The sequence below is a fragment of the Ammospiza caudacuta genome, chromosome 32 (assembly GCF_027887145.1).
Source record: "Ammospiza caudacuta isolate bAmmCau1 chromosome 32, bAmmCau1.pri, whole genome shotgun sequence".
NCBI lineage: Eukaryota > Metazoa > Chordata > Aves > Passeriformes > Passerellidae > Ammospiza > Ammospiza caudacuta.
The window spans coordinates 3,600,874-3,615,910 of NC_080624.1; the positions used below are offsets into that span (position 1 = coordinate 3,600,874).

Consider the following 15,037-nt stretch of genomic DNA (forward strand, 5'->3'; position numbering starts at 1 on the left):
CTGGGGTCACCTGGGACTGCTGGGGACACCTGGGGACACCCGGGGACACCTGGGACTGCTGGGGACACCTGGGACAGCTGGGAGTGGCTGCAGTGGGCACCTTGCCCGAGGGCATGCGCACCTCACCTGGGGACACACGGGGCACCTGGGGTCACCTGGGACTGCTGGGGACACCTGGGAACACCTGGGATTGCTGGGGACACCTGGGGACACCTGGGGACACCTGGGATTGCTGGGGACACCTGGGGCTGCTGGGGACAGCTGGGGACACCTGGGAACACCTGGGACTGCTGGGGACAGCTGGGAGTGGCTGCAGTGGGCACCTTGCCCGAGGGCATCTGCACCTCACCTGGGAGGACAGGGACACCTTGGGGTCACCTGGGGTCACCTGGGGGGACAGGGACACCTTGGGGTCACCTGGGGTCACCTGGGGACACCTGGGGTCACCTGGGACTGCTGGGGACACCTGGAGACACCTGGGGACACCTGGGAGTGGCTGCAGTGGCCACTTTGCCCGACGGCATCTGCACCTCACTTGGGGACACACGGGGCACCTGGGGTCACCTGGGGTCACCTGGGGTCACCTGGGGACACCTGGGGACACCTTGGGGACACCCAGAGGTACCTTTGGGCTGATTTGGGGATGATTTTTGGCCGTTTCTGGGGTGGTTTTGAAACGGTTTTGGCTGATTCAGGGCCGGTGCTGGGGACGTTTCGGAGGTGATTTTGGGCTGAGCTTTGGGCTGGTTTGGGGGAACTTCTTGGGCTGGTTTGGATTCATTTTGGGGCTGGTTTTGAGGAATTTTTGGGCTGGTTTGGATTCATTTTTGGGCTGATTTTTGGGCTGGTTTTGATGTATTTTGGGGCTGATTTTTGGGCTGGTTTTGATGTATTTTTGGGCTGGTTTTGATGTATTTTTGGGCTGGTTTGGATTCATTTTTGGGCTGGTTTGGATTCATTTTTGGGCTGGTTTGGATTCATTTTTGGGCTGGTTTGGATTCATTTTTGGGCTGGTTTGGATTCATTTTTGGGCTGATTTTTGGGCTGGTTTTGAGGAATTTTTGGGTCAGTTTTGGAGATGACTTCGAGATATTTTTGGGCTGGTTTTGAGCTGATTTTTGGGCTGGTTCTGTGGTATTTTTGGGCTGGTTTTTGGGCTGCTTTTGAGGAATTTTTGGGCTGGTTTTGATGTATTTTTGGGCTGATTTTTGGGCTGCTTTTGAGGTATTTTTGGGCTGGTTTTGATGTATTTTTGGGCTGGTTTTGATGTATTTTGGGCTGATTTTTGGGCTGGTTTTGAGGAATTTTTGGGTCAGTTTTGGAGATGACTTCGAGATATTTTTGGGCTGGTTTTGAGCTGATTTTTGGGCTGGTTCTGTGGTATTTTTGGGCTGATTTTTGGGCTGGTTTTGATTCATTTTTGGGCTGGTTTGGATTCATTTTTGGGCTGGTTTTGATGTATTTTTGGGATGATTTTTGGGCTGGTTTTGAGGAATTTTTGGGTCAGTTTTGGAGATGACTTCGAGGTATTTTTGGGCTGGTTTTGAGCAGATTTTTGGTCTGGTTCTGTGGTATTTTTGGGCTGGTTTTTGGGCTGCTTTTGAGGTATTTTTGGACTGATTCTGGAGCTGACTCTGAGGTATTTTGGGGCTGGTTTTGAGGAGGTTTTGAGCTGATTTTTGGGGGTGGGTTTTGAGGGGTTTTTGGGCTGGTTTTGAGGTATTTTTGGGCCAATTTTGGGGCTGACTGAGGTATTTTTGGGCTAATTTTGGAGCTGACTGAGGTATTTTTGGGCTGTTTTTGGAGCTGACTTTGAGGTATTTTTGGGCCAATTTTGGGGCTGACTGAGGTATTTTTGGGCTGATTTTGGAGTTGACTTTGAGGTATTTTTGGGCCAATTTTGGGGCTGACTGAGGTATTTTTGGGCTGACTTTGGAGCTGACTTTGAGGTATTTTTGGGCCAATTTTGGAGCTGACTCTGAGGTATTTTTGGGCCAATTTTGGGGCTGACTGAGGTATTTTTGGGCTGATTTTGGAGCTGACTCTGAGGTATTTTGGGGCTGGTTTTGAGGAGGTTTTGAGCTGATTTTTGGGGGTGAGTTTTGAGGTTTTTTTTGGGCTGGTTTTGAGGTATTTTTGGGCCAATTTTGGAGCTGACTCTGAGGTATTTTTGGGCTGATTTTGGAGCTGACTTTGAGGTATTTTTGGGCCAATTTTGGAGCTGACTTTGAGGTATTTTTGGGCTGATTTTGGGGCTGACTGAGGTATTTTTGGGCCAATTTTGGAGCTGACTCTGAGGTATTTTTGGGCTGATTTTGGAGCTGACTCTGAGGTATTTTTGGGCCAATTTTGGGGACCCCCCCAGCCCCCAAACGGAGGATGTCCCCCTCACCTGTGATCTCGCCCTTCTTGATGGTGAAGGGGATGACGAGGTCGAAGGGCCGCAGCCCGGCCATGTCCAGCCCGTTGACCCCCAGCAGCGGCCGGTCCGTGGCCTGGGGGACACCGAGGGTCAGAGCACCCCAAAAACCCCCAGGGCCCCCTCTGCACCCCAAACTCCCTGCTTCCATCCATTTCCCCCCAAAGTTTCCCCCGTTTTTCCCATTTCCCCCCCCAATTTTTCCCACTTTTCCCCGCTTTTTCCCATTTTCCCCTTGATTTTTCCCATTTCCCCCCCGTTTTTTCTTTCGATTTTCCCCCCATTTTTTGCTCATTTTCTCCTTGTTTTCCCCATTTTTCCTGTTTTGTTTCCTACTTTTCCCCTGTTTTTCCCCATTTTCAACACATTTCCCACTCACCATGACCTGGAAGGAGCTGTTGGGGATGTGCTCCCCCCAAACCACACAAAATTCCCCATTTTTACCCCATTTTCTCTCCATTTTTTCCCATTTTCACCCTGTTTTTCCCCATTTCCTCCCCATTTCTCCCCGTTTCTCACTCACCATGACCTGGAAGGGGCTGTTGGGGATGTGCTCCCCCCCGAACCTGACGCAGATCCCAGATTTGTCTCTATAATCCCCATTTTCAGCCGTTTTTTCCCCATTTTTACCCCATTTTTCCCATTCTTACCCCATTTTCTCCCCATTTCGGACTCACCATGACCTGGAAGGGGCTGTTGGGGATGTGCTGCCCCCCGAACCTGACGCAGATCCCAGATTTGTCTCTATAATCCCCATTTTTACCCGTTTTTTTCCCATTTTTCCCCCATTTTCCCCATTTTTCCCCATTTCGGACTCACCATGACCTGGAAGGGGCTGTTGGGGATGTGCTCCCCCCCGAACCTGACGCAGATCCCAGATTTGTCTCTATAATCCCCATTTTTACCCGTTTTTTACCCCATTTTTCCCATTTTCCCCCCATTTTCCCCATTCTTACCCAATTTTTTCCCATTTCCTCCCCATTTTCCCCCATTTCGGACTCACCATGACCTGGAAGGGGCTGTTGGGGATGTGCTGCCCCCTGAACCTGACGCAGATCCCAGATTTGTCTCTATAATCCCCATTTTTACCTATTTTTTTTTCCCATTTTTACCCAATTTTTCCCATTCTTACCCCATTTTCTCCCCATTTCGGACTCACCATGACCTGGAAGGGGCTGTTGGGGATGTGCTGCCCCCCGAACCTGACGCAGATCCCAGATTTCCCTCTATAATCCCCATTTTTACCCGTTTTTTACCCCATTTTTCCCATTTTCCCCCCATTTTCCCCATTCTTACCCCATTTCTGACTCACCATGACCTGGAAGGGGCTGTTGGGGATGTGCTCCCCGCCGAACCTGACGCAGATGACGTATTTGCCGGGCTGGGGCGCGGTGTAGAAGATGTCGAAGGTGCCGTCGGGGTTCTCCACCACGTCCACGTCCACCTCGGAGCCGTCGGGGGTGCACACCGAGCACGTCACCTTGCCCTTGCCCGCGGCCTTGGCGTCCACCGTGATCAGGGTCTGCTCCCCGAGCTGGATCGTGGGGCCCAGGCCGGGTCCTGAGGGAGACGGGGGTCAGGAACCCCAAAATGGGGTCAGGAAACCCAAAATGGGGCCAGAAATCCCAAAATGGGATCCATTGGGGCCACCATGATCAGGGTCTGCTCCCCGAGCTGGATCGTGGGGCCCAGGCCGGGTCCTGAGGGAGACGGGGGTCAGGAACCCCAAAAATGGGGCCAGAAATCCCAAAAATGGGGGTCAGAAATCCCAAAATGGGGACAGAAATCCCAAAATGGGATCCATTTGGGCCACCATGATCAGGGTCTGCTCCCTGAGCTGGATCATGGGGCCCAGGCCTGGACCTACAGGAGATGGAGGTCAGGAATCCCAAAATGGGGCCAGGAATCCCAAAAATGGGGGTCAGGAACCCAAAATGGGGGTCAGGAACCCAAAAATGGGTCCCATTGGGGCCACCGTGATCAGGGTCTGCTCCCCGAGCTGGATCGTGGGGCCCAGGCCGGGTCCTGAGGGAGACGGGGGTCAGGAACCCCAAAATGGGGCCAGGAATCCCAAAAATGGGGGTCAGGAATCCCAAAAATGGGGTCAGGAATCCCAAAATGGGGACAGAAATCCCAAAATGGGGGTCAGGAATCCCAAAAATGGGGGTCAGGATCCCAAAATGGGGACAGAAATCCCAAAATGGGGCCACCGTGATCAGGGTCTGCTCCCCGAGCTGGATCGTGGGGCCCAGGCCGGGTCCTGAGGGAGACGGGGGTCAGGAACCCCAAAATGGGGCCAGGAACCCCAAAAATGGGGCTCAGGAACCCCAAACCAGGATTGGTGACATTTGGGGACATCTGGAACAGGAACCCCAAATCGGGACTAGAAATCCCAAAATGGGACCAGGAATCCTAAAACAGGACCAGGAACCCCAAAATGGGGCCAAAAACCCCAAAATGGGGCCAGGAATCCCAAAATGGGAACCATTTGGGGACATCTGGAACAGAAACCCCAAATTGGGACAGGGAACCCTAAAATGGGGCCAGAAACCCCAAAATGGGGCCAGAAACCCAAAATGGGGCTGGGAACCCCAAGATGGGACTCATTTGGGGACATCTGGAACAGGAACCCCAAATCGGGACTGGGAACCCCAAAATGGGACTGGGAACTTCAAAATGGGGCCAGGAACCCCAAACCAGGACCCATTTGGGGACATCTGGAACAAAAACCCATTGGGAACCCCAAAACGGGACCAGGAACCCCAAAACGGGACCTATTTGGGGTCACCAGAATGGGGTCCCTTTGGTGGCCCCATAAAGGAGCCTTTGGGGTCACCATGGTGGGACCCCTTTGGTGGCCCCGAAACGGGATCCCATCATTAATTTTGGGGGGTCCCATCATTAATTGAGTTTGGGGTCCTACATCATTAAATTGGGGGGGGGTTTCTCATTAACTGAAGTCATGAGGGTCTCCCATCATTAATTTGGGGGGGGTCCCTTCATTAATTGGGATCATGGGGGTCTCCCATCAGTAATTTTGGAGGGTCCCCATTATTAATTGAGATCATGGGAGTCTCCCATCATTAATTTTGGGGGATCTCCATCATTAATTTTGAGGGGTCCCTTCATTAATTGAGATCATGGAAATGTCCCAATACTAATTTTGGGGGGTTGCCATCATTAATTTTGGAGGGTCCCTATCATTAAACTGGGGGGGGGGGGGTCCCTTCATTAACTGAGATCATGGGGCTCTCCCATCATTAATTTGGGGGTTCCCCATCATTTAACTCGGGTTCCTCCCACCCCAAACCCCCTCCCAACCCAACCCTCACCCCCTCCCCTGTTTCCCCCCCTTCCCCTCATGCAGGGCCATTTTTGGGGTGCGAAGGGGGCTCGATTTTGGGGTGCAAAGGGGGGGTTTTGGCCATGCTCCCCCCCCCACCAAACCAAGCCGTGCTCTTACCTAAGCCGTGACCTCCGATGGAAACTACAGCGTGGGGGGGGGTGGGCGTGGGGGGGTGGGCGTGGGGTGGGGTGGGCAGAGAAGCAAGAAATCCAGTGAGACAAAGCCGTGAGACCCCCAAAACCCCCCAAACCCCCCAAAATCCCCCAAAATACCCCCAAAAATCCCCATTCCCCCCTCAGTGCAGCCGTGCCCCTTTCCCAGCAGGGTTGTGCCCCCCCACCATTCCTGAGGGGGTTTTCGCGGTGGTTTCTCCCATTCCTGAGGTGGTATCCCCCATTTTGGGGGGGGTTCCCCTGTAGTTTTTGGGGTGGTTTTTTCCCCATTTTTGAGGTGTTTCCTCCCAATTTTTGGGGGTTTTCCCCCGTTTCGGGGCTCACCGGTGACCGTGCACTTGCTGGCGTCGCCGGTGGGCACGGCCCGGATGCGGTAGGGGGAATAGGGGATCTCATCCCCCCCGTATTTGATGAGGATGGTGTAGCGGCCAGTCATGTCCGGCACGTAGGACACGGTGTAGGTGCCGTCCTGATTGTCCCGGATCGAGGCTTTCTTGGGCTTCCCCTCGGGATCCTGAGGGGGAAAAGAGGGAATTTCGTCCATTGGTGAGGTGAGAATGGGAATTTGGGCAGTTTTGGGGTGTGGGGTTGGAGTTTAGGGCTGGGAAAAAGGATCCCCAAGCTCCACCCCCAAGGGTGGAGTCATGCTCCCTTGGGTTTGCGCTCAGGATCCTAAGGGGAAAAAGATTTTCCTGAAGGGAAAAAGTTAGAATTTCAGCCATTGGTGAGGTGAGAATGGGAATTTGGGCAGTTGGTGAGGTGAGAATGGGAATTCTGGTGGTTGAGAGATGGAAAAATGGGAAATTGGGCTCAGAAAAAGGATCCCAGAGCTCCTGGGTGAGGTCATGCTCCTTTGAGATTTCCCCTCAGAATCCTGAGGGGAAAAAGTTTTTCCTGAGGGGAAAAATTGGGAAATTTTGGCCATTGGTGAGGTGAGAATGGGAATTTGGGCAGTTGGTGAGATGAGAATGGGAATTCTGCTGTTTAAGGAGTGGAAAAATGGAAATCTGGGCTGGGAAAAAGGGTCCCAGAGCTCCCAGGTGGGGTCATGCTCTGTAGGGATTCCCCTCAGAATCCTGAGGGGAAAAGTTTTTTCCTGAGGGGAAAAGTTTTAGATTGCAGCCATTGGTGAGGTGAGAATGGGAATTCTGGTGGCTGGGAGGTGGAAAATGGGAATTTTGGCAGTTTTTGGGGTGTGGGGTTATATTTTAGGGCTGGGAAAAAGGATCCCAGAGCTCCTGAGAGGCGTCATGTTCTCTTGGGACTCCCCTCAGAATCCTGAGGGGAAAAAGCTTTTCCTGAGGGGAAAAAGTTGGAATTTTGGCCATTGGTGAGGTGAGAATGGGGATTTGGGCAGTTGGTGAGGTGAGAATGGGAATTTTGGTGGTTGAGAGATGGAAAAATGGGAAATTGGTCTGGGAAAAAGGGTCCCAGAGCTCCTGGGTGGGGTCATGCTCTGTAGGGATTCCCCTCAGAATCCTGAGGGGAAAAAGCTTTTCCTGAGGGGAAAAAGTTGGAATTTTGGCCATTGGTGAGGTGAGAATGGGAATTTGAGCAGTTGGTGAGATGAGAATGAGAATTCTGCTGTTTAAGGAGTGGAAAAATGGAAATCTGGGCTGGGAAAAAGAAACCCAGAGCTCCCGGGTGCGGTCATGCTCTCTTGGGTTTGCCTCAGGATCCTGAGGGGAAAAACCTGGATTTAGGGGATGTGGTGTGGGTTTGGGTGTAAAAAACCAGGAATGTGGAATGGTGATTTTGAGGAAAACTTTGGAATTAGGAACTGTGTGGCAGCTTTACGACCACCAGCACACCAAACCTCCCACCTCCACCACCAACCCCCCCTGACAAATCCCAACCACGCCACCAAACCCACCCCGCTCCAACCCTCCCCACCTCCCCCAAACCCCCCAAAAACCCCAAATCCCACCCCCTAAAGACCCCAAAACCCCGCGGGCACCGTGATCTGCACGGCCAGCAGCCCCTCGCCGGCGTCCTTGGCGTCGATGGTGAACTCCACGGGCAGGCTGGCCGGCACCCCCGTGGTGTTGAGCCCGGGGCCGCTCGCCCGCACCTTGCTGGCGTCGTGCGTGGGCAGCGCCTTCACCTTGAAAGGGCTTTAGGGAGGAATTTTGGGGTCAGGACACCCCAAAACACCCCGGGGTGACACCCCAAATGTCCCCCGGGCGCACCTGCGCGGCACCTCCTGGTCTCCGTAGCGCACGGAGATGTTGTAGGTTCCCTCACGGGACGGGACGTAGGACACGCGCTGGGTGCCATCGCCGTTGTCGGCCACGTCCACGGGCTCCAGCACACCTGAGGGCGGAAATGGGGTTTTTATGGGTTTTTTGGGGGGCTTTTATGGTTTTTTTGGGGTTTTTTTTTGGGGTTTTGTTAGGGTTTTTTGGGGGGGGGGTTTTACGGTTTTTTTATTCAGGTTTTTATGGGGTTTTTTTGGGGTTTTTATGGGTTTTTTTGGGGTTTTTTTGGGGGTTTTGTTAGGGTTTTTTTTGGGGGGGTTTTAGGGTTTTTTAATTCGGGTTTTTATGGGGTTTTTATGGGGTTTTTTTCGGGTTTTTATGGGTTTTTTTGGGGTTTTTTTGGGGGTTTTGTTACGGTTTTTTTGGGGGGGGTTTTAGGGTTTTTTTGGGGGTTTTTGGGTGTTTTTTGGGGGTTTGGAGTGGGTTCAAGAGGGTTAAGGGAGGTTGGGGTTTTTATGGAATTTTATGGGGTTTTTATGGGGTTTTTAGGGTTTTTTGGGGGTTTTTATGGGGTTTTTTGGGGGTTTTGTTAGGGTTTTTTTTGGGGGGTTTTAGGGGTTTTTTATTCAGGTTTTTATGGGGTTTTTATGGAGTTTTATGGGTTTTTTGGAGTTTTTATGGGTTTATCGGGGGGTTTATGCGGTTTTTTGGAGGGATTTTGGGGGGTTTTTTTGGGGTTTTTGGGTGTTTTTTTGGGGTTTGGAGTGGGTTCAAGAGGGTTAAGGGAGGTTGGGGTTTTTATGGAATTTTATGGGGTTTTTATGGGGTTTTTAGGGGTTTTTGGGGGTTTTTATGGGTTTTTTGGGGGTTTTGTTGGGGGTTTTTTTGGGGGGTTTTAGGGTTTTTTTATTCGGGTTTTTATGGGGTTTTTATGGAGTTTTATGGGTTTTTTGGAGTTTTTATGGGTTTATCGGGGGGGGTTTATGCGGTTTTTTTTGGGTTTTTTGGGGGGATTTTGGGGGGTTTTTTTTGGGTTTTGGGGTGTTTTTTGGGGGTTTGGAGTGGGTTCAAGAGGGTTAAGGGAGGTTGGGGTTTTTATGGAATTTTATGGGGTTTTTAGGGGTTTTTGGGGGGTTTTTATGGGGTTTTATGGGTTTTTTGGGGGGTTTTTATGGGTTTTTTTGGGGTTTTTATGGGGGTTTTTTGGGGTTTGGGGGGTTTTAAGAGGGTTACGGGAGGTTGGGGTTCTTATGGGGTTTTATGGGTTTTTTGGGGTTTTTTTGGGGATTTAGGGGGTTCAAGAGGGTTAAGAGAGGTTGGGGTGTTGTGGGATGGGTTAAAAAAACATAGAGTAACATGAAAGTCAGTGCAGGGTGGTATAGAAATCATTAAAAGGGAGTATGAGGTGGCCCCATAGGGTGCCCCAAAAGCCCCACAGGGGGCACCAAGACCCCACAAGGTGCCCCAAAATCCCCCATAGTGCCCCAAAATCCTACAGGATGCACCCAAAATCTTACAAAATCCCACAAATCCCCCTCCAAAACCCCCCAAATTCCCCCTGCTGACCTTTGGGGCCCTGCACTTTGATGTCCAGCGGGGCCACGCCGGCCTTGGAGGTGTCCACGGTGAAGGTCTGGGGGACGTTGGCCCGGACATGGCCGGGGGTGAGCCCGGGACCCCCGCAGGTCACCCGGGACGCGTCCACCACGTCCGACACCGGCACCTGGAACGGGCTCCCTGCGGAAATCCGGGATTAGGGGTGTGGGGAAACGGGAATTAGGGGTGTGGGATGGGGTTTTGGGGGGAAAAAATGGGAATTAGGGGGTGTGGGGTGGGGGGAAAATGGGATTTAGGGGTGGGGTTTGGGGGGAAATGGGATTTAGGGGGTGCTCACCGGGGACCTGGTGGCCGCCGTAGGTGACGTTGAGGCTGTAGGTGCCGGGCTCGTAGGGGATGTACTCCACGGAGCAGCTGCCGTCCTTGTTGTCCGTGCACGACATCTTGGCCTCCGAGGGACCCTCAACAGCCAGGCCCAGGCCTCCTGTGCCGGCCCCCCTGAAATAACGGGGTTTGGTTATGGGAAATAATGGGAAGTGGGGTTTGGGGTCATGGAGGGACCCTCTACAGCCAGGCCCAGGCCTCCTGTGCCGGCCCCCCTGAAATAACGGGGTTTGGTTATGGGAAGTGGGGTTTGGGGTCATGGAGGGACCCTCAACGGCCAGGCTGAGGTCTCCTGTGCCGGCCCCCCTGAAATAATGGGGTTTGGTTATGGGAAATAATGGGGTTTGGTTATGGGAAATAATGGGGTTTGGGGTCATGGAGGGACCCTCAACGGCCAGGCCAAGGTCTCCTGTGCCAGCCCCCTGAAATAATGGGGTTTGGTTATGGGAAATAATGAGGTTTGGGGTTTGGGGTCATGGAGGGACCCTCAACAGCCAGGCCGAGGCCTCCTGTGCCGGCCCCCCAAAATAATGGGGTTTGGTTATGGGAAATGGGGTTTGGGTTATGGGAAATGGGGTTTGGGGTCATGGAGGGACCCTCAACGGCCAGGCCGAGGCCTCCTGTGCCGGCCCCCCTGAAATAATGGGGTTTGGTTATGGGAAATAATGGGGTTTGGTTATGGGAAATAATGGGGTTTGGGGTCATGGAGGGACTCTCAACGGCCAGGCCGAGGTCTCCTGTGCCGGCCCCCCTGAAATAACGGGGTTTGGTTATGGGAAATAATGGGGTTTGGGGTCATGGAGGGACTCTCAACGGCCAGGCCGAGGTCTCCTGTGCCGGCCCCCCTGAAATAACGGGGTTTGGTTATGGGATTTGGGGTAAAATGGGATTTGGGGTCATGGAGGGACTCTCCACGGCCAGGCCCAGCCCTCTCGTGCCAGCCCCACTGAAATAACGGGGTTTGGTTATGGGATTTGGGGTTTGGGTTATGGGAAATAATGGGGTTTGGGATTTGGGGTCATGGAGGGACTCTCAACGGCCAGGCCCAGCCCCCTGTGCCGGCCCCCCTGAAATAATGGGATTGGGGTTATGGGATGAGAGATTTGGGGTCATGGAGAGGGAGATTTGGGGGGAAAATGGGATTTGGGGTCATGGGAGGGAGAGATTTGGGGGTAAAATCAGATTTAGGGTTGAGGGAGAAAAATGGATTTTTGGGATCATCGGGGTGAGGGTTGGGGAATAAAGGGAGTTGAGGCAGTGTGGGAGGAGGAGATTGAGATTTTGGGAATTCCCAACAGGATTTGGAAGGTTCCTGTTGGGATTTTGGGGAATTCCAGCCAAGATTTTGGGGATTCCTGTCAGGATTTTGGATTTCTCATCAGGATTCTGGGGATTCCCATCAGGATTTTGGGGATTCGCATTGGGATTTTGAGGATTCCCATCAGGATTTTGGGAATTCCCGTCGCGATTTTGAAAATTCCTGTCAGGATTTTGGGGATCCCCATCGGGATTTTGGGGATTCTCATTGGGATTTTGAGAATTCCCATCAGGATTTTGGGATTTCTCATCGGGATTTTGGGAATTCTCGTCGGGATTTTGAAAATTCCTGACAGAATTTTGGGGATTCCCACTGGAATTTTGGGGATTCCCGTTGCGATATTGAGGATTCCCATTGGGATTGCGAGGATTCCCCTCAGGATTTTGGGGATTCTCAATGGGATTTTGGGGGTTCCCGTTGGGATTTTGGGGATTCCTGTCAGGATTTTGGGGTTTCCCGTTGGGATTTCGGGAATTCCCACTGGAATTTTGGGGATTCCCACTGGGATTCCGAGGATTCCCCTCAGGATTTTGGGGATTCTCAATGGGATTTTGGGGGTTCCCATTGGGATTTTGGGGATTCCTATCAGGATTTTGGGGTTTCCCGTTGGGATTTCGGGAATTCCCCTCAGGATTTTGGGGATTCTCGGTGGGATTTTGGGGTTTCCCGTTGGGATTTCGGGAATTCCCACTGGAATTCTGGGGATTCCCACTGGGATTCCGAGGATTCCCCTCAGGATTTTGGGGGTTCCCGTCGGTCTCGGGGCTCTCACCGGGTCTCCACGGTGAATTTGTTGGGCTGGTTGGTGGTGCCGCTCTGGATGCCGGGGCCGTGCACGCGCACCCGGGTGGGGTCACAGCCCTCGGTGACGGGGACACGGAACGGGCTCAGCGGCACCGGGGACCCCCCATAGGTCACGTCCACCTTGTGCAGGCCTGGGGGGGCAGAGGGTCACCCCAAATGCCACCAAACCCCACCCAGAGTCCACAAAAAATCCCTCAGAACCACCTAAAACCCACCAAAAATCCCCTCAAAATCCCTCCAGTTGCCCAAAAATCCTGCAAAATCCCTCAAAACCTCACAAACCTATAAAAAACCACCCAAGTCTCTCAAAATCCCTTAAAATTCCCCCAAAGCCCCCAAAATGCTCCAAAATCCTCTCAAATCCACCAAAATCCCTCCAAATGCACTGGGAGTGCCCCAAAATCCCTCATAATCCCAAGAAACCTTCACAATCCCTCAGAATATCCCAAAACCCTCAACATCCCCCCATGGCCCCAAAATTCTCCAAAATTCCCCAAAATCACCCCAAAATCACCCCAAAATCCCCACAAAATCCCCAAACCCCCCGGACTGCGGGCGCTCACCCTCCTCGTAGGGCGTGTATTCCACGTGGTAGGTGCCGTCACCCCGGTCCTCCACGAAGGTCTCGGTGACGTTCCCGGAGGGGTTGGACACCAAGGCCTTGACCAGGGGGCCGCCGGCCTTGGACACGGCCCGAGCGTCCACCTCGAACTCGGTCACGGCCTCGCGGAACACGGCTGGGGTGGGCAAACGGGGTCAGTGGGGTCTTCTTCCAACCCAAACCAACCCAACACAACCTAACCAAACCCAACTGAACCCAACTCAAATCCACCCAAATCACCCCAACCCAACCAAACCCAACTGAACCCAACTCAAATCCACCCAAATCACCCCAACCCAACTCAACCCAACTCAAGTCAATCCAACGCAGTTCATCCAAACCCAACTCAACCCAACCAACATAAACCAATTCAACTCCACGCAAATCATCCCAACCCAACCAAACTCGACTGAACACAACTCAACTCAACCAACCCAACTCAACCAAACCCATCCTGTCCCATCTTCTTCCAACACGACCCAACTCAACTCATCCCAACTCAACTCGTCCAAACCCAACTCAACTCATCCCAACTCAATTCCACCCAAATCATCCCAACCAAACTCAGCTGAACCTGACTCAAGTCAACCCAATTCAATTTATCCCAACCAACCCAACTCAATTCATCCCAGTCAACCTAACTCAAACCAACCCATTCCATCCTCTTCCAACTCAACCCGACCCAACTCAACTCATCCCAACTGAATTCGTCCAAACAAAACTCAACTCAAGCCAACCCAACTAAACTGAACACAATTCAACTTAACCCAGCCCATCCTCTTCCCACACAACGCAACCCAACTCATCCGAACTCAACTCGCCCAAATCCAGCTCAACACAACCCAACCCAACCCAATCAAACCCAACTGAACCGAACACAACTCAACCCAATTCATCCCAATCAACCCAATTTAACCCAACTCATCCCATCCTCTTCCAACACAACCCAACCCAAGTCATCCCAACTCAAATCGTCCAAACCCAACTCAACCCAACCAAAGCCAACTGAACTGAACACAACCCAACCCATCCCAACCCAACCCAAGTCATCCTAGCCACCCAGCCAACCCAACCCAACCCATCCCATCCTTTTCCAACGCAACGCAACCCAACCCAACCCAACAACCCCCACCCCAACCCTTGCCCCGCACCCCAAACTCACCCTTCCCCTCCACGCCGGGCCCGTACACCTTGATGCCGCTCGTATCCACGGCGGCGGGCGCGGGCTCCACGCGCACGGTGCTGGGGAAGTGCGGCACGGGCTGCCCGCCGTACTCCACGGTGACGGTGTGCACGCCGGCGCTGCGCGGCGTGTACGCGATGGTGTAGATGCCGTCGCCGTTCTCCTCCACCCTGACGTCGGCGCGCGCCCCGGCCTCGGAGGCGATGCCGATGGTGAGCTCGGCCGTGCCCGCCCGGCTGCAGTCCACGCGGAAGCGCCCCGGCTGCCCGGCCGTGGCCTTCTCCAACCCCGGCCCTTCGCAGGTGACCTTGGAAGGGTCGAACTTGGGCCGGATCGGCGCGCGGAAGGGCGAGCCGGGGATGTGGGCGCCGGCGAAGAGGATGTTGATGTTGTAGTCGCCGGGCTCCGTGGGCAGGTAGGACACGGAGCAGGTGCCGTCGCCGTTGTCCTGGCACTCGATTTTGGCCTCGCAGGGCCCCTCCACGGTCAGCCCCAAACCGCCCGTGCCGGCGCCTTTGGTGTCGATGGTGAACGGGGCCGGAACCCCCGCCAGGCCCCCCTGGAGACCGGGGCCGAAGGCGCGGACCTGGGGAGATGGAAGGGCCGGGTTGAGTTGAGTTGGGTTGGGTCAGATTGGTTGGGTTGGGTTGAGTTTGGATAGGTCAAGTTGGGGTGGGCTGGATTGGTTGAGTTGGATTAGTTGAGTTGGGATGGGTCAGGTTGGGATGGTTTGGGTTGGGTTGAGTTGGGATGGGTCAGATTGGTTGGGTTGAGTTGAATTGAGATTGGGTTAGATTGAGTTCAGATGGGTCAAGTTGGGTTGGACTGGTTGAGCTGAACTGAGCTGGGTTAAGTTGGGTTGGATTGGGTTGGGTTAGTTGAGTTGAATTGGGATGGGTCAAGTTGAGTTGGATTGGTTGAGTTGAGTTGGGATGGGTCAGGTTGGAATGGATTGCATTGGGTTGGATTGGTTGAGTTGAGTTGGGATGGGTTGGATTGGTTGAGGTGAATTGAGCTGGGATAGGTTGAGTTGGGTTGGGCTGAGTTAGGTTGA

At 53.2% G+C, this 15,037-nt stretch overlaps 1 protein-coding gene across 1 annotated transcript in view; it reads right to left on the reverse strand.

Moving 5' to 3' along the window:
* The window catches only part of FLNA (filamin A), a gene marked incomplete at its 3' end in the record, with an annotated part of 93,231 nt that overhangs the window by 31,905 nt on the left and 46,289 nt on the right, over positions 1-15,037 (reverse strand). Inside the window, exons 22-32 of the mRNA XM_058822313.1 lie at positions 13,963-14,569; positions 12,763-12,936; positions 12,168-12,330; positions 10,031-10,191; positions 9,703-9,873; positions 8,128-8,251; positions 7,896-8,052; positions 6,263-6,452; positions 5,883-5,906; positions 3,732-3,979; positions 2,393-2,495 (exon numbers count right to left, since the gene is read on the reverse strand). Of these exons, the coding sequence (XP_058678296.1) occupies positions 2,393-2,495; positions 3,732-3,979; positions 5,883-5,906; positions 6,263-6,452; positions 7,896-8,052; positions 8,128-8,251; positions 9,703-9,873; positions 10,031-10,191; positions 12,168-12,330; positions 12,763-12,936; positions 13,963-14,569 (2,122 nt within the window). The remainder of the gene's footprint in view (positions 1-2,392; positions 2,496-3,731; positions 3,980-5,882; positions 5,907-6,262; positions 6,453-7,895; positions 8,053-8,127; positions 8,252-9,702; positions 9,874-10,030; positions 10,192-12,167; positions 12,331-12,762; positions 12,937-13,962; positions 14,570-15,037) is intronic.